At 33.3% G+C, this 20,190-nt stretch overlaps 1 protein-coding gene across 2 annotated transcripts; it reads left to right on the top strand.

Moving 5' to 3' along the window:
* Positions 1–2,971: 2,971 nt before the first annotated feature.
* LOC106709193 (putative inorganic phosphate cotransporter) lies at positions 2,972–19,519 on the top strand. Of its 2 annotated transcripts, none has more exons than XM_014500908.2 (11): positions 2,972–3,204; positions 14,342–14,472; positions 15,837–16,016; positions 16,929–17,067; positions 17,197–17,423; positions 17,549–17,698; positions 17,815–17,947; positions 18,022–18,146; positions 18,262–18,381; positions 18,746–18,878; positions 19,046–19,519. In XM_014500908.2, exons 1-11 carry the CDS (start codon positions 3,159–3,161, stop codon positions 19,114–19,116), a joined length of 1,455 nt encoding a protein of 484 aa, XP_014356394.2. In that variant the 5' UTR covers positions 2,972–3,158; the 3' UTR covers positions 19,117–19,519. The 2 variants fall into 2 exon arrangements, with proteins under 2 accessions (XP_014356394.2, XP_014356393.2); XM_014500907.2 differs by lacking the exon at positions 2,972–3,204 and adding an exon at positions 11,067–11,148.
* Positions 19,520–20,190: the final 671 nt, after the last annotated feature.

The raw sequence follows: 20,190 nt of genomic DNA, 5'->3' as shown, positions 1-20,190 counted from the left end.
CTCCGGAACGTCTCTTGTTTACTGATGCGTACGCTAGACGACACACAAATTGTAACAATATCTTCTACGAAATGAACTAGTTTATGGATTAACATAATGGTGTGTACGTGTGTGATAATGCGCTTAAAAGACTAGATATGAAATAGGACGTAGAGTTTTGGTTAAAAAAAACTCGAGGCGCCGATTTTGCTCGCTCTCTGTACATAATTTTTACTGCCGGTATTTACAGCTTTCTTTTTTCATTAACATAAGCCTTAGTTTTCTTTTTCCTTGTCTGAACTTTTTTTTAAAGACAATAATTTATTTTTTCAATAAGTAAATCACGTGCTGCACTACAAATATTAATGAGATTTGCCGCGAGCTTGCAATTACGTACAAAACTGTAGATGTTCGTTACATGATTTTCTTTGGCACTTAAATAAGTACATAAATGATTTAATGGCAGGTTTATTTCTTCATTCTTTTGTTAATCTTATTAAAATTTTAGTATCAAAAAAATTCCTATACACTACAAGACTCCCGAGTCAAAGACGATGACGCCAGCGATTCCAATAAAATTACTATTCAACCACAAACTTGATCGGATTTTAGATTCTAAACGATTTTCCTACATTAATGTTTCTTATATAAGTTTTCCTCGTCTATTAGAATTGCGGACACCTATAGGGAAACTTCTAATGGCGACTGGAAACAATGGGGGTCAAAATGACAACCATATTATTGACGCTTTATAACCACTTCCGCTCATGTTCTCCTAATACAAATCGTTATGATTTAATTACGCATTTCCTCATCAAAATAACCCTAGCATTTGTATTTAAATAATATTATTTTACTGCTAAAGAGTTTTCATAATAACATTTATTTATTTCTTTTTTCCTGTTTACATTAGAAATTATGCTTAATTTTTTTATAGTGTGCAATAAAATATATTATTAATAGAATACAATTGGATATTAAATGTTTTGATATTTTAGTCGATGATTTTTATTTTCACTTTCCAGACCATTATTGGTAAACTAGTATTGAATGTTACTTGTAAAGAAGCTCAGTGACTGGTGACCTAATAGAAAAAAGAAAACGTCTAGCCTTACAACCACTACATTTCCATATTGAAAATGTGAGCGCCTTATGCCCAAGAATAGCAATCAGGACAGAGTGAACTTATTTATGGCTTCAAATTTAATGCAGACTATTTTCAAACTAATAAAAGTGTTTCATAAATTAAACTTACTTATGTGTAAAATAATTTCGTCAATTAATAAAACAGTGAATATTTTACTGTTCTGAAATCCTGAATACGTTTGATTAATATTTAGGAACGTGCGCACGCGCATTTCGCTGTATCGGAAATTGTTCTTTCCTCTTTCGTCTGTTACTTTATTTATTTTATTATTATTATATTTTTTTACGTCCGTTATTTAAATATTTAATTAATTCATATTAAGGCTATATTAAACTTAAGAATTGACCACTTCGAGCAGTGGTAGACGCCAGCAACAACAACATCCGTTGCAGTAATGTGCCGGCTCAACCGATGAAATACCACGACCACACAGAAGACAGGCATCAAGTGGAGGCAATTCCGCGTTTCGTCTGATGAGTTTGCGTGCCGGTGGACTAATTTTAGTCCCTTTTCCCTTCACACCCTTCTCTTATAAGTAAAGAATGGGAGGGTGAAGTGGATTTGCCGGAGGAGGGCGCGCATAGGAATGGGATATATCCTCTTTCTGTGTGTCCCCTCCTCTGTTCATTAAAAGTAGGCAACACATCTGTAATTGCGGATGGCTATAGACAGCGGTCGCTTCGCTATTTAGGCGTGCGTAGGCCGCTTGCTCGTTTGCAGACTTATGATTTGTAAAAAGACAAAAAAAAATTTGAAAGTCGAAACTTACTTTTTTGTCTTCAATGAAGGATATTAATTTCTTGTCGCATTATGCTATTGCTGTTACAGTATGTTTGGCTGTGTGTATGTGTGTTTGTGTGTGTGTGTGGTAAACCAACAGTAAACGAGAACGCACAATGAGGATGTAATTGAAACGTTAATCAAACTTCAATACTTAGTGCAATTTAAATAATAGCCTTGTGCAGAAATAGTTAAATAAAAATAGAGTAAATAACACAGGTAGGTACTGGCGGGCAGTAAGTAAGTAGCGCCTAACCCTGAAATTTGACCATTACTTGATTGAACAACTTTTTTAATTACAACTTCATATTAAATCAATTATCTAAAATGTATTTTGATGACTTGGAAGAAAACATTTCACTTTAATTTAATAATAAAATATACCTACGTTAAGATAAAAAAAGTCTTAGTCTCGTTTATATACATATATACATTTTTAATTTCTGATAAAAAATAGAATTGCTTTAAAATTAAATTATTTTACAATATTTTTAAATGTAAAAGAATTAAGGGAAATAAATACAATTTACGCTCTAGATACCTTTTAAGATACTTGATCGATTATGAATTTATAGATTTGTTATAGTCGCGCAGACAGTGAGCAGTGAGGAATGAGCAGTGGGCAGTGGACAACGGACAGTGGGCAGTGGGCAGTGGGCAGTGGGCACGGAACTCGCGGCGCGATACATAACATTCAATGCTATCGGCCGCGACGCCGCCACATATCCGATCGGATGTAAACAAACCTGTGCACAGCGCGACGCTCAACTTTGTTAGGCAACGCACAAAAATATCAACTTTATACTGGTAAGATTAAGAATCAATTTCGTTTGCATTTATCTCCAATAGACTCACTATACAACGTACAACGAGCATAATAGTTATAAAATAAAGAATAAATCGATTGAACAACTTTGATATCTATTGTTGTATGTAATTAAGGCAAAAGTGGCGTGCGAGGGTGTGCACAGCTGACGACAGGTGTATTGGGGTATGAAGTGTTGCAGTGGACAGATATATAAGGAGTAGTGCGGCGAGCGGGCGCGCATTGCCGACCGCGCGACGTTCGCTTCCTGCTCGCTCCCCAAGGCGCCAACCTTGAATATACACGTCTAGTGGACTGCACAACGACACATATACGAATTGAAACATTTAATAAACGTCCGAAATCTGTGAACCGTGTTTCACTATCGAGTTAATTTTAGAATCGTGTTATAATATTTTTCTTTTATTTTAAAACGAATTTAATAAAATGGGTGTGAGTGACGTGAACGAAACGCAATCTGCGGCCAAACCCGGTGAGTTTGATTATTTATTGATTATTTCATATTTCATATAATAAAAAGCAACAATCAGATATTCATTTGCCAAATTGGGATAAATTCCATGTAATTTATATAAATATCATGTTTTTATTTTTTAATTAATTTGATATCAAATTAATTAAAAATTATTTATGGAGCCAAATCTCATCAAGAAATTTTCATGCAAAAATAGTAAAGTTATTGGTATAAATTAGTTGGAATTGAATCCCGGACTACAAGACTACATGCCCATGCCTAAAGTGTCATGTCTCTACATAAGATATTTTATCCATAATTAAGTATATTTGAATAACGAAAAACTAATAACTTTATTTATGTAACTACAATACTTATGTTTGTTTAGTTTATCGATCTTAATATAAATAGGCCAAGTAAGTTCATCTAAAGAATAATTACGTGATAATTAAATCGTGAGAAATAACAATGCGACATTCGGCGAAGAAAGAGATTTTTTGTTTTCTTCATCAATATAAACGCGAGTTTCCACTGATGACCAACAACACCATGCTAAACCATGCTAAAATACAATGTCGACCATCATTCCCTTTGAAACAGGCAGAGATGTGTAATATGTTTCTTACATGTGCTGGGACAATGGAAACTTTAACAGATAACATCCTGTCCATAAGCCTTAAATTGTCTGTAGGATAGTGCTGCTAATGACCTCTCATAGCTTTTTTATCGATGACATATATTAATACAAAATTTTCAAAAACAAATCAACCTATATATAAATATCATCTCAAAAGCTTTTACCTACTTTAAGATAATGAAGTGTTTAGATAACATTAATTTCAATGTTTGTTTAGGATTAAAATATTATAATTTAGAATCTGCACACATAAAATATTATATTCACCTGAAGGTTTGTTATTGTTATTACAATTAGAGTTAAATTTACAGCAACAATCAGCATATCATGTTCTAAATAGAACAGGGATTGAATCTTGTTCAAATTGTACGACAAACCCCATGACAGTTGTACTCTGTATCAAACCATTGTATTGCGGTCAAGTGCTAGACCTTTTATAAAAAAAAACAAATATTAATCGACAATTAGTTGTGACATCACAAAGTACTATGACTTAATATCTCTTAAATGTAATTAACGCGTTCTTTAATTGTTTAATAGAGTATTGAAGTAGATCAGTATTGCAAAGGAATGATAATGTCTCTATCAACATTTTCTTCGTAAGGTTCTACTCTGTAATTCTGTTTCGTCACCTTTTATGGTATATTTCGTAAGGGTCATAATTTAATATCAATTAATCACGAGTCAGACAATTAATCAATGTTTAATTAATGTTTTATTGGATTATGTTTATCAGTTTCACAATGTCCGTGTTGCGGTTATTGTTCAAAGGCGAGATCAATCTCAACACTTTCCGTCACAATTTATTTGATGGTGAAATTGTCTGATACTCTTATTGATTCTTCTAATTTAAATTTTAATTTTAATTAAATTTTTTGATCCCACAGTCAAATTATTTTATATAATTTTATGGGACATAGTTCTATTTTAAGTTTTTATTGTATTGTAAATAAATAATAATAATAATTACTTTACAAATAAGTATTATATATGTCGTAGTGGTTACAGTTTTATACACAATAAAAGATGTAGAGCAAACGTTTAGAATGACTTATACTGATGTATCAACTGCGAAGTAAATGTGTTCTATTTAGCTTTTAACTCATAATATACAAAGTAACCCCTGAGCGTCGGTGGCTCAGTTGTCAAGCACTTGATTTGCAATCTGCAGGTCCTGGGTTCGAATTCCACCATTTATGTGTTATGTGTCGATTTTAGATTTACATTGTACATTTGTCCGACGTTCTTACGATGAAGGAAAACATCGTGATCTGCACATATCTGAGAAGAAATTAAATGATATGTGTGAAGTCAACCCGCACTGGGCCAGCGTGGTTGACTATGACCTAGTCACCCCTAACCTGGGGTAGGTTCCGAGCCCCTCAGTGGGGACGTATAGTGAGCTGATGATGATGATTTCTTGTTAGTTCCATAAACGTGTAATTGTCTAGAGAAAACATCTTTCGAAATGAAATCACAATTTCAATGTCATGTCGCTTTTATTTTGTCAAACATAACAACGATACCGACACATTCGCAGAACACCGTTACTAATAAAGGTTTAGGCAACAGGTTCTTTTTTATCTCCTGTCGTAAACATTGTCGCGCGTGCCGCCATCTCTCGGCGCAGACTATCAAATTAATTAAATAATAAATAAAAGTTTTTATCCGAAACTACTGTTTTATGTGAATTCGTTCTTGTAAGTTAATTTTATTGCATCGTTAAATTGATAAAAAAAATTGTTTTACAAATTTTTGCAGAGCCGTAAATCAAGCAAATTTCTTAGCACAAACCCTACTTTAATATAATCCTTAGACTTAGATAATAACTATAAAGAAATGTTTTCTTGTGTTTGTTAATATTTCTTTTATTATTTTATTTGATTTTTACGTTTATATAACACAGATAAACTGAATTGGAAACAGTATACAATGCGCGAATTGTAACTGATGAGAACAATGGTGCGGGCAAGTGTCGCCAGGTGTCGCCACAGAATGGCTGACGTCACAACAACAGAAAGCGCTTTCACAACGCACCATGTTGTGTGTAACAAGCACATATCACAAATTATCACTAAAACATAGTTTCAAATTCAATATCTCTATCATCAGAATTAATATTTAAAGTTTTTAAAAATTATGTAGATGTTATATAATGTTGTTAATTGACGCATCCGTGTTGTTCTACTCGTATAATAACCGTCACATAATTGTTACAAAAACTAATTAAAAATCCATTGAAGTATGGGAGAGATATCTTTGAATAGAAGTAATATCTATTTCTGAAGAATCGAATGTATTTTCCCATGCATTTGATGACGTAAAGGGATATTATAATACAACTAGCTGTCGCCCGCGACTCCGTCCGCGCACAGTTAAAAAAAACTTAATAGCGGTATCAAAAATAGATGTTGGCCGATTCTCAAACCTACTCAATATGCTCACAAAATTTCATGAGAATCGGTCAAGCCGTTTCGGAGGAGTTTAACCAAACTTTTTCAAGTCGACAAAAATTATATTCCAGCAATTCAAATATATCTGATAAATATATCTCATCTCAAATATTCTATTTCTGTTCATTATCAGACTTAAAAACAGATTTTTGATAAAATTTTTGACATTAACTTCATTTCATTTAACAATATTGACTTTAATAAACATAAAATGTGACATTTATGTATACAGTATGATCTCTTAACGACAATAATGTTGACTTAATTGCATACTTTAAATGTGTTTTATGTTTTTTTTATAAACATCTTATTTAAATTTGATTTAATAAATATTTAATTAAATTATTTAATTTAACAAAGAATATTAAATCTCTGATACAAAATGAATTTTGGTTAAATATAAATGAAATGTGTAAGCCCCGCGCAAACTAAACGTAATGGAATCAGTACGAGTACCAACACTGGACTGACGATTGATGTAAGGCATGTTGCACATAAAGTGAACTTAGCGAATTAATAAGTAGTATTTCTTTGCCTTAAAATAGTATTTTAAACTAGACATAATTTTTGTGTAAAATTAATGTATATACATATGTATTACTGTAAAAGTTCTATGAACCATAAAAATACTTACAATACATCGGCAACACAACAAAGCAATTGTTGCAATTAACTAAAATAAAAGAGTCATATATAATAATCTCACAAATTTCTGTAAAATCTACTTTAAATACTAATCTAGAGGATGACACCTCGGGTACAAGGGTACTCTAGTCCTTGGGGTGCCAACGTTGTTAGCGTCGTGTGTGTCCCCACCCTTACATTTACAATTTGTAGTGAATCACATAATGCATGAATGCTTGATTGATTGGTTTTGGTATTGACGAGCAATTGTTGGCCGTCACCCTCCTGCCAGCCGCCGAGCGCCGGAAACGCGGGGTATACGTTAGCACTGTTGGTCAATTATGTTTGAGTACTAAATTATAGAGATAAATATCTATCGAGAGCTGTTACATTATCTGTTTGTTGCATAAAGTAATTGAAATTTTTGATATTTTATAAGTTATAAATTGAAGTAGAAATGGTGTATTCAAATAGTTTTGGATGATGGCAAACTCACTGAGATATTATAATACTAGCTTTTACCCGCGACTCCGTCCGCGCGGAATAAATCCTGGTTCTAAGCTACCTGCCCACCAATTTTCAGTCAAATCGATTCATTTCACTCCTTTTCCGCAGATACGTCTTTGGCCATCTAATGAGGGTTTTCATAAAGTTCGACGTTCTCGCCAATAATTAAATTGATTAATTGTTATGCAAATGAGGCATTACAAAGTGTCGGAAGTTAGACAATATTGAATAAATCATGCGCGCCCTTCACATCTATTGCAGTTGTAATTCGTGTGAATTATAAACTATGATTAATTGAAAGGGAAATCATTACTCGACAATTAGTCGATTTTATTCTTATTGTTGTATTTAATGAGCCACTCTTATTGCGTTTGCTACAAATTGTCTGAATAAATAATATCACATATAAAACTTCAAACGTTATACGACTATTTACTACTTTATATACTATATCGAAACCTACGCTCACTAAAAGTTAATAAAGTTAAATAAGGTAATGAAATATGGTTATTTTATTTACATTTTAATTAGCAGAAATGTACCAATCTTCATCTAAAATAATTGGAGTGATCTTACTGTCAACAATAAAATGGTAAGGTTTATATTCAACAAGGGATCGAGACGAAATTGGCTCTATTCGAAATTATAAATGTAAACAAACTCAATGTACTTAGCTATAGCAAAGAGATACAATGTCGGGGTTTTGTTTCGTTTTAATTTTTAATAACAGCTTCCTATTAATATTAAAATTAAATTAAATATTGAGCGATATAACTGTTGTAGAAATTGTCATAAAAAGTTGCCTAACTTTGTTATAATTTATAACTTTCGGTATTAACTTCAAAATCAGGGTTATTTTGCAGAGCTAATGACGATCTCTGGTTCTTTTATCTTTACTGTAAAAGTTTGCTTGTAAAATTGGGATGAGGGTATTATTAAAATTTTAGTTATGTCGACTATTATGCCTTTATACGTAAAAAGGGCACCGTAATAAGATACCCATCAGGGTTATATTCAGTTGGGGCTCAGTGGTAATCGTAAAGACTATTTACTCGAGCGTGAAACAACCGCTCTCTTAGTCAAAATTAACGACTTAATCACATTATATTTTTATAATCTCTGATAATGATGTTTTTGTCATTATTTTATTAAATGCGTAAAAGTTAAAATTATTAATAGTACGTCTAAGTACGTGTAAAATTTTAAAAATGAAACATATCTGTATGATCGTGCAAACATTATAGTTGCAATTTAAATCCTTCATCGATTTTTACTTAGGCCAATAAAAATTCAAAAAAAAAAATGTATTTATTTTAAGTAAATCTTTACAATTAAGTTGCCGGGGCTTCCCAAAAAGTAGTCAAGAGACACTTGTGTAGTGTAGGGAATGCCTTGCTCTTCCAGTGTACATAACAGCTTAGATTTACATTTTAACATAAGGAGTAAATAATTTTTAATTTTAACATTTCTTTGTGAGATTTATGCGTGTGTGTGTGTGTGTGTGTGTGTGTGTGTGTGTGTTTGTGGTGGGTCCAATGAGAGCCAAAACTAAATTGTTATAGTAAGAATTTGCTCAACCTCGTCGTAGGTAAGGGCAGAGAGCCAATCCTTTAGTGCGCGCCTGCACTCAAACAGCTGCATAGGGTATATAGATAGTACTCGATGTATTTTGTTATAGACATAAGGGGCACGTGATATATATTGCCGAGTGGCAAAGACAGTGCGGGCAGGATATTGGGGGGCAACAGCATGACACCGTCTTTTTTTGAGTTTATTACTATCAAATTCACTCAAAATTATTTCTTTATAATTTTGTGGTGGCTTTTCTATTACAAAAAAAATTTGACACAAAAAAACTTTCGAAATAAAGCTATAACAGATAAGTGTCGATCACATTTAGAAAGTTTCATGATTAAACAGATAAAAAATAACGATCACATTTGGAAAGTTTCATGTCTTAAATACCCTTAAAAGACTGGATAAGTGACACAAAAAAGACACGCCAGTGACATGTTATACATTACATGTTATTAAGATAGTTTAATATGATATAGTTTTTACAATTTTGTTGCTTATGTCACCGACAATTTAATGTACAGGAAGTTATGTTGTTATTATACATAATATTGTAAAACATTATTTTTATGAGCAACATCAATTTTAAATTCGCCTTATTAAACTATGTTTACAATTTTATATACTCTGTTTCCATTTAAATATAATTTTAAATCACTAATACAACAAAAACGAATTTATTCGACGTGAAACATGACTAGTATTAGATTTTTTATTTGATTCATTCAAAATTAGGGTATTTACCTGGCACATTTATATTATATATATAATTCAATAAATCTGTAGAATTGCTGTTATAAATTTGCAGACAAGAGTCCTCATTTCATTATTCTTTGTAAAAATTATGGTTTCTTTTGTGATGCATTTTATTATATCGTCTATTGAGGAACAGGTCACCTTCACAAATTATCATCAGCTGATCAAACAAGAACATATTTTGCTAACATAGTACAAGTCCACAATTGATACAATTTACCATTATTTTGCATTTACTATACAAAATAACTACATATAGTATATAACTAAATAACTTTTGAATCTTTTCAATTGTAATATCGACTTCTCTTATAATTTTTCCTTCACAAAAATAATATTAGAAAAAAAAATTAATGTCGTTATTCTTTTATTAAATTAACAATAAGATAAATCTTACCACTGATTACAACAATAACTATTATTTAATGCCGTTGTTTGTTAATAATTCCGTTATTATTATTACAAGTAGTTATAACTTTTACGTAAAATCAATTATTTAAGAAATTTTCCTTCATAGGTTCTTCCGGAACAAATTCACACTTACATCATTTATCTTTCGTCTTATTTTTTAACTTGAAATAACTTATCAAAGGAGTTAGGTTGTTAAAATGTCGCCTCAGCAGAATTGCACATAACTAGTACATGCTGGATAAACTTAGATTGCTCTTGCTAACTCTGTTTTTTGCAGATGAGACTCTATTTTTATCCTCAAGATAAAGACAAGATTATTAGTATTAAGGTCCAAGTTAGGATAGATCTGGGTTCGTTTAAGCTTTTCCAACAAAATTTCTTGTATTTCTTAAAATCTGATTTAATTAGCTTGTGTTATGTACTTTGTAAATAATATCAACACACATGTATGTTAAAATTTATATACTTCTAGATGTTTAGCTAGAAGTAAACAATTGTACGTATTTATCAAGCTTACGATATTCTAAAGTGGACTAAATGCTTAATTTTTTAGAGTTCTAATTCCTTTAACATATATATTTTAACAATAAATGCAGATTAATGGTATAGTAAATCATGCGTGTTATCTGTTATCAATGACGGCGAAATATTAATGCGGTAAAATTAAAGCTGTCTATTTCACTAGTAATCAGCCAAAGTGTGATAACAATACTTTCCTCATAATTTACTTTCATGATAATGAGAACAGTTTGGCTCAAGCGTTGTAGTCCGCATGTTAAATTCAAAAATATCTTTTATCGTACTGAATATTAGAATTTAACTGCTCTGTAAAAAGCTGAAATTTAATTGTTCCATGGAAGAGATACTTGATTTAATTAATATCAATATATTAAAAAGTTAGTGTTTGAGTGAAAGCGTAACGAAGTTAAAGCAAAATGTTAATGTGGATTTTAATAGCGATTCTTATTGTCCTGGCCTTCGTATGGTCTATGGATATTGGTAAGGATAATAAAGTAATTTTCAGAATTACATTATAATAGTGTTTGAAGCCAGCAACAACAACATCTATTGCACGAATGGGTCAATTCGTCCGGTGATACCATGACAACTCAGAAGACAGGCGTGAAATGGAAGTAATATCGCGTTTCGTCTGACGAGTCCTTGAGGCCTAATTTTAGTCCCTTTTCCCTTCCCTTTTTTCAATGTATGTTAAGGGAAAATAAATTTGACGTCTAATAAAAGTAGGTAACATATCGGCGATTAAGGATGTCTATGGGCAGTGGTTGCTTCGTTATTTCGGCGTATTCAGGTGGCTGCTTGCTCGTTAGCCAGCTTATGATATAAAAAAATGATTTACTTTAGACGGACGCTTAGCCGGTGGACTATGAGACCGGTTAACTAGCGATGACTAAATAATGATTATTTTACACGAAATTTCAATAGAAATTGAAGCAAAAAAAAAAAAAACAGCTCGAAACGTAAGTTGTATCAATGAGACTGTAGCAGTAATAATGTCTAATGATATAATTGAAGCCTCGACCGTTTGGAAACACGACCACGTTCTTGAACTGGTATTGTATTGTCTATTCTTTTTATTATTTCGTTACGTTTTAATTAATAGATTGATGTAATCTTCATTAACGAAGAGCGATAACGTCTTTCTTATATATCTACCAATGATTTTTTAATATATTTATTCATAATCACGGTACGTTTAATGTCCACAATTAAGTTCCTTAAGTCGTGGATTTAATTCAATTCTCATTATAGGAAATACCTAAAATAAGTAACCTTGACCGCGGTTCTAACACCGCAAACTATACAATGGTAGATAAAGCCTTTATAGTACACAATGGTACGGACTTATGACAACAAGACTGTGCTGAAGCGTGACGGTTTCGGTGGGGTCGGCTTCACAGTGCGCGTTTTAAATCGCGCGTTTTGATATTTTCGCGTTGTAAGAAACATCTGATTCTTTCTTGGTATAAGCGTCGATAAGGATTATATAAATTGTTCTGAAAACGCGCGTAACTTAAACGCACGCTTTGCTGCTTAGTGTGTAACCGCTGTATGGAGGGCATCAATTGGTCGCGCATTCGGGTTCGTGCGTCAACAGTTAGTGAAGAGTCGTGGACAGGCGGGTCACGTTTTTATTGCACCATTATCTGTTTATATTCAATGTAAAGGACATTAGAACTGCTTTTATTCATCGTTAGTTTTTGTCATTGCTCTGTAATAAATTAACACATAACACCAGTCACGTAGGAGACTTGAGACAATATGCTTGTATACGATGCGTTATTATTTAATTTCCTATTTTTTGTGTGCCAATATTTATATACAACTAGATATGATTTTAAACAACAACAATGTCAACATAGGACATGAGGGAATTATCAACAATTTTTACTTTTCATGGATAATTACAAAGTGTTTGCCCTCACATGGACTATATAATCTGCATTGACGTGTCAGATATTCTACAAGTGCTTCCAATGAACACTATAGCCTCTACTCTATGAGATTTGCAATCTGAGATAATTACACGAGCCCACTTCTGTCAATTGTTTACATACGATACAAAATAAAACTGTTCATTTTCTTGCACCAAACTCTTGACACACATTCATAAGTACGTCATTGAGTTTTACATTTGTCATAATCGTCTTTAACATGCAAATAGAAATTGTGAAATTGTCTTGCTTTTGTTTTTTTTTTTGTGACTGAGTAGTCACTTCTTGCCTTAAGGAGGCATTTACAGTTTCACCGGGCTTGAGGTGGCCGGGCGCAGATGGCGCTTAGCCTAAACCTCGTTTAAGAGTAACTAGGCTCGAAAGCTCCCTCAGGAACCTCGGCTTGGGCTATTACTTCGTAGCTTTTGTATGGACAATGGTCACTTAAGTACAATATCAATACGTTATTTAAAAAAAAAAAAACTAAAGAATAACGCTTTCTATTGATATTGAAATTAATTAAAAAAAAAGTATGGTTCCGCCATATTTTATTTGATTAACTATTCAGTAGGATTGAATATTTTTTGAGTATTTATCTACTACTAAAAATTTCAAAAGCTTCTAAAGAATCCCATAAGCTTTTATATTTAAGATACTTATTTCCTATAACTATATTTTAAAACCCTGTAGAAACAATATTTTCCATTCATGAAGTTTTCATGCTGTTTTAATTTTTAACATAATAACAATTTGAAAATCGGTGTCGCAGAATTTAGAAGAGCTCTCGTTTACGTTTCCAAGGTTTTTATTTTAAAGCTTATTTTACGTGAGAAATATCAAACGTAAATTATAATTGAAGCGGTTAATTTGAGATTTCTGCAACATTTTTTAATAAACCTCCGCTTTACGGTACTTCATTTAAAAAGGTCGAATTTTCCCTCTGAAAATGTGAGTTAATGTTAAAAATCCACCAAATTCTAGTATTTATTAATGGGTTTTTAAATTAAGCTGTTTTTATTAATTTTTATCTTAACATGTCATTCATTTATAAAAACTTTTTTCTTTAATAATAATTCATAGAGGTATATAATTAACTAAAAGTGTCAAAATATAACAGTTATCTACAAAAAGTTATAACAATATAACAATTGTGTTCATACTATTAGCAAATTCTCTTTGGTCTTTAATCACTTGTTTTTACTCGAAAGATGTCACCATTATCTTCTTGATAGATTTATTACAAAAACACTCAGTTTACAATCTAACGATCCAAAATTTCCATTTGTCCATTATTTATTTAAGTAGAAGTAAAAAAGCCTTTTTGATCTCAAAGAGTTATTACTACTATTGTTTTTTTTAAATGCTAATGTTTTCACTGAATACACTCTAAAAAGACGTAACAAAAAATATTTAAAAGAAACGTGCCGAGCATTTGTTGAATTCTAACAAAGGTCAGTTAAAACATTCGCCACTGTATACATCTTTGAGGCATTCTGTTCTCACAAATATGCTTTGCGCTACGAAAATGACAAGTGGTAACTACGTTAGTTTTAAATAGTTTCACATTTTTCATACTACTTTCTACACATACTTACTCGTAGTTATGAATAATTTGAGTTTTTTAAATCTGTAGTAGATATATTTTTCAAAGGAACAAAATATGGTGTTGATATATATAACAGATGGCGCTGCGGTCAGTAATTGTAACGCGATGCTAAAATGAATGTGTTTGTTTGCAGAGAGTTCTTTCGGAATGCGGCACCTGATAGTGTTCCTGCTGTTCTTGGCCACAACGGTGTCGTATGCGACGCGCGTCAGCATGAGCGTCGCCATCGTTGCTATGACTACCGAAAACGATTACGGACATCCTGTGAGTACTTACACACCTAGGAAGAGAGAAAAAGAGAGTGGGTGTAAGAGAGAGAGAAAAAGATGGGGAATGGAAATTATTAATGTTGAATTTTACAGCTATACAAGTTAGAGTTCCACTGTCGTAGTGGACAATTTACTTCAATGTAAAATCGAAACAACTCTTTTGTTCCTTCTTAACTGTTACTATATCCGATTAATTAATTATCCAATCTTGTAATTTTAATTTTATCGTCAATTAATTTTATACATACATTCCTCATTAATGCGTGATAATGACAATAAAATTGATAAAAAATATACCAACAAAGTAGATAAAATACGTGAGTTCACTATGTAAAGTGGTGCGGCTGCGGCTGCGGCGGCGGCGTGGCGTGTCTGAGTGCGATACAGTGGGACGTGACTCACATACGGAGCACGCATTATCCCGCCGAATAGGCGCGGTGCGGCGGCTGAATAGGTTTTGTTCTATCGACCTGCCTATTCATAACACGCCCGATCTCGAGATCGCCTTTATACCTTATCGATATAGCTTTTACAACTTTCTCGATAACTCTAACGTTTAACGCCTCGCCGGAGTGGAAGTTGAAAAGTTAGATGAAATGTATTTGATTTTATTATAATGTTTAAATTAAGATATGTCTGTATGTCTCTTGTACTTCATTTACAATAACATTTAAAATTCCATTTAGTCTTGTCGTAATACTTGTATTGGAACATATTGTTATTTATGTTCTTTGAAAGATTTGTATAAACGTATGTTTTAGACAAGTTCGTAAACGAAATTATTGAATTTATTCTTACAGCAATGCAAAAACACGGTTTTGCAGAAAAACCAATATCTAAAGAATGTACGAAGCAATTCGTAGGCAAAGATTTCTTCCCACAATAGTAATATTGTGAATATATTCTCCATATTTAACCTTCTTCATGCCGACACGACGTCGATTGCGCGACTGCGTGAGTGCGCGAGTGCGTGAGTGCGTGAGGTGTGAAGCCGATATCAACATTATGCTAAAAACTTTTTGTGACCGGATCGAGTCCCAAATTTATGACTGAGTAATATCTGACATATGATTAGATTACATTAGAAGAGACTCTAAAACTTGATTCAGAGAACAATTTTAGATATTGTTGTCACACACGTGTATGAAGTACGTAATAACTAGCTTACCAGGTCACAATAAAACTATAGATTTCAAACTATAAATAATAAAAGCAGACAATAGATGTCGCTTTTCCATCCGTCAGAGCCTCAATCGGTTAAGGTTTTTGATTTTTTAAATTAAGATTAGGTAATATTATGTTATGTTAAATATTACATTTTTTATCATTACCTTGGTCTTAAAAAGTTTTTTATTACAGGTGTTTAAATGGGAAAGAAGCGTTCAGGACACGATCCTGTCGTCGTTCTTCTGGGGTTACATCTTGCTGCAGATCCCCGCGGGGCTGCTCACCGGCCGCTTTGGGGGGAAGGTCTTCATCACCGCTGCCATGCTTGTCACCGGACTCGTCAACTTGGTCACGCCCTTCGCCGCTACTAAAGTAATTTTCAAAATTAATCATTTTCAACGGGTCTTTTTTGAATAATGCTTTGTTTGAATATATTTTCAATTATTGATTATTGAAATATTTAACAGATTTAATCAACAATCGTTATTGTGTTGATTGTTATAGTATTATTTCCAAGTCAATGTCGATCCTGGCTAACTTTATTACAACATTCATGTGAATAAATTGACCGATAAGAAATAACACTAAAAGCAGTTTATCGAAAAAAGATGTTGTACAGACTAATATACTAGATAATGAAATTCGCCACGTTTGGGTTTTAGTTCAGGCCAAGCAAATCAGAGCTAAGGATTTTTAATTTCCATCTGATTAGATTTCGACAAAAGATATCTGTGAAAAGTGATGTTTAATATTTTACAAAACATTACTCGTAGGAGTGCAGATTTACATAACTAAACAATAAACCACGTGTTCTTGTATGTTATTTAAACTAAGGACGCTTGTAGAAATAACATAAAATATAGCAAATTCGGCAGACAGATGCCAGAACAATAAACTATAATGAAGCTTGTCATGACGTCACACAGATGGAGATTAGCTGACATCATAATTAAATATTTAGGGTTAAACTAAAGGAAACTTGAAAATACCATGACCAAAAAACCTTGAAGGAATTTACAAGAACTAAATATTGTAGAATTTGTGTCTCTTAGCAAATTTTACAAACTATCCAAGTGAATGAATAACTAATTTGCTTAAAGTCATTATTTATTTTTTACGTGTATTTCACACCATAGATACAAAGATACTAGTGCGTTCTGGATAGAATTTTACCTATATATTCTTCAGTTACAAAATTAAAAGTTGGCCATGTACCACTGCTTCGAGAATTGAACCCTTAGTACATCTACTTCTTGTCCGATGACAAACATATTATTGCTATAGGGTGACTGGATGGCGGTATGCGCGTGTCGCATCCTAATGGGGCTGTCGCAGGGGCTGCTGTACCCCAGCCTGCACGGTCTGCTGGGACAGTGGGCGCCCGCCGCCGAGCGCAGCCGCATGGGGACATTCGTCTATGCTGGTAAGTAGAAATTAAACAGACTTTATGCTATGAAAGGTAATCTGGGAAGGAATAAATTAATGGTATGCTGTGTAGATGATATTTGCAATCAGTAAGCAATTTTTAATTTAAGCATTGCTTGCTTACCAGGTGCTCAACTAGGTACAATAATAGAGATGATGTTGGCGGGCGTGCTGTCAGCGGGTCCGTGGGGTTGGCCCGCCGTGTTCTACGTGGCGGGCGCGTCCTGCTTGGCGCTGGCCGCCGTTTGGATGCTCCTCGGTGCCTCCACGCCGAGCACTCATCGGTGGATATCCAAAAACGAGAGGAAATACATCGAGACCAGCGTCGGGTCCGCCGACATCAGTGAACAGAAAGTAAGCAAGATATAAGAAGTGTCGAAGTGTAAAAAGATACTGTGCAATTTTCAAAACAACACATAAATGTAAAGTCTTGCTGATTTTATGTATCGAAATGTTGCTAACTGATATGTATTTTTTAGAAAATGTCAACTCCGTGGAAGGGCATTTGGACGTCGCTGCCGTTTTGGGCGATCCTGCTGGCTCACAGCGGCCAGAGCCTGGGTTTCTGGACCCTACTCACTGAGATACCCTCATATATGAGCAAAGTCCTCGGCGTCAATATCAAAAGTGTAAGAGAATCTCTAATTAATAAGACAAAATTATAACTATTTTATTCATTAGAAACACGGAATGGGTGAACTAATTGTAAGTAAAATTTGAATCATTTTGTTTGGTAACTTGACAGAACGGTCTCCTGTCTGCGCTGCCGTACGTGGCGATGTACATACTCAGCTTTGTGTTCAGCTGGACCTCGGACTTCCTCGTTAACAGGAATATCATCAGCCTGCCCACCGCCAGGAAGCTCTTTAATACAATCGGTAAGTTGTAGGTGTTTTGTCAGTCTACTACGCACTCTACTTCTGTTTCTAACTGCATGATCTGATGGTTTTAGCATTCTGGGGTCCGGCAGCCGCACTGCTGGGTCTGTCCTACATCCCAGCGGGTCATTTGACACTCGCGGTGGTCATATTGACCCTTACAGTTGGTCTCAACGGCGCGCACTATGTCGGTTTCCTGGTGAGTTAACTTAGAATATTCAAGATTACCTTCAGATTCACTCCTGGGCATCTGCAGCGAATCGACTTATTCATATGTCCAAAGGAATATGAAAGACGATTTTTTTATTTATCAGATCTCGCACATCGACTTGTCGCCAAACTTCGCCAGTACGCTGATGGGTATCACCAACGGCTGCGGGAACATCTTCTCCATCATGGCCCCCCTCAGCGTTTCCCTCGTTGTCAAAGATGAAGTCAGTACTTACTTTAGTATTATAATAAGTCCTTGATTAGATCGAATTTCTCACATAATCACGGAAGTCGGAATGTTCCAGAGAATTTGAATGATGTAAAAGACCACGTAAAAGACCACACCACACTCTAAACTTACAATGTCAACTTTCGGTATTTTATTTATGCAACGTTATATAATTGTTACCGAAATGGACATTATTATAGAAATTACAAGTTGAATAAATAAAATACTATTGATTTAGCATTAGAACAAATTACTTATGAATGTAGATGAAGCTTGTGCCAGGAAATTGCTTGCTTTTGTAACGTTTCTGCCTTAAGAGAGTGCCTTGGTATTTACTTAATTTTTTTATTCACTTGCAGTCGAGTGCGTCAGAGTGGAGGAACGTGTTCTTGATCTCGATCGCTTTCTACTTCCTGAGCAATCTGTTCTTCATCCTGTTCATGTCAGGCAAGGTCCAGGACTGGAATGAACCTCAGCCTGCTAAGACCTTAGGTAAGGTACCGACATTTTTATTAAAACAAGCGTATAAAAAGGTATTGAATAAAAAAAACACATCTAAATTTTGCTTTGACTTTTTCATAAGGGGCTTAAGGTTTTAAGTTTTTATAGCAAGTTTTATGTGAGAAAATTTACTTAACCCAATAATACATTTCTTACAGAGGATGGCGTAAAAGAAGTTGAAGAAGTCGACAGCAGTAATAAAAGTAAAACCATAGTTGAGAAATTTTGATAAACGTAATGTAATGTAGATTAATAACTAGTCATAAATAGATTTTACATTGTAAATTATATTCCAGACAAATAAATATTATTACATTAGAGTAATAAATTTACAGATGCCATTAAAAATTCAAAGAGCCATACTATATATGAATTGACAATTAAAATAGATGTAAATGATACAGGGAACATTTTGTATATAGTTGTAAAAGCTACATTGCTCAATTTTAAAATACTTGCATTTTAGTTGCTGTAAAATTGTAAGCAAATATATTCAATAATTTATTGTACTTCAGTTTGTACGGACCTCTACTTACATAAGGACTTATAGATTTAAATGGAAAGGGAGCAAAAAAAATATTTATTATACTAACGTATTGTGATCTCACAAGTTATTATTTTTTATTTACAAACGAAACACATTTGATAGAAACATTGTATATTTATTATATCCAGTTTCTATTAATTACGTGTAATGATCCTATCCATTATTTAAATATATGTAACAATTACAATAATATTATAAGCTATTTAATCTATTTTAATATATTTATTTAATTTATAGAACATTTATGAAATAAAACGTGTAAATATTAGTAGTTTACAAGTAATAAATATTTACAAATTAAACGACTTTTATTACTTGAACGTTACTGTATACTTTAGTGTGTGTTTCCACTGTCGTACTTGTATAAAAAACATGTTTTCGTACATCACATTGTATTTGTGAAATAAATATAAATGTTTTAATACACAGTTTGTAGTCCAGTTGTCATCAAATAACTTGTTCAAATAAATAAATAGTAGTTTTCGTGGTAAGCTTAATTTGTCAAGTTACGTGTGAGTGCCAGATGGTGAGGCAGTCCCCGCATGCCGCGGCGTTCCCCTACGGCCGGCGATATGAAAATTATGCTGAAAAGGTTTCCGGTGCTGAAAGTCGTGCGAAGGTGAGGACACGAACTGCTTTTATTGTCGATGCCATTTTGTATTTCCCAATACAGTAATACGTCAGGGGAAATGTATTATAATACATGGCTTCAGGAGTTCTTCGAAAAATTGTATATTCATTTATTTATTAATAGAT

This window comes from Papilio machaon, chromosome 13 (genome assembly GCF_912999745.1).
Source record: "Papilio machaon chromosome 13, ilPapMach1.1, whole genome shotgun sequence".
In the NCBI taxonomy this organism is placed as follows: domain Eukaryota; kingdom Metazoa; phylum Arthropoda; class Insecta; order Lepidoptera; family Papilionidae; genus Papilio; species Papilio machaon.
Note: the sequence above shows the minus strand (reverse complement) of the source record. Positions and strands in the feature narration are given on the sequence as shown.

Bases quoted from the DNA above. Each gene is read 5' to 3' on its own strand.
- LOC106709193 (XM_014500907.2), top strand. From the start codon at position 11,085: ATGTTAATGTGGATTTTAATAGCGATTCTTATTGTCCTGGCCTTCGTA. The intron at 16,017-16,928 runs GTAATTTTCAAA...TTATTGCTATAG, and splicing joins CGCCCTTCGCCGCTACTAAA to GGTGACTGGATGGCGGTATG. The intron at 18,147-18,261 runs GTGAGTTAACTT...TTTATTTATCAG, and splicing joins CGCACTATGTCGGTTTCCTG to ATCTCGCACATCGACTTGTC.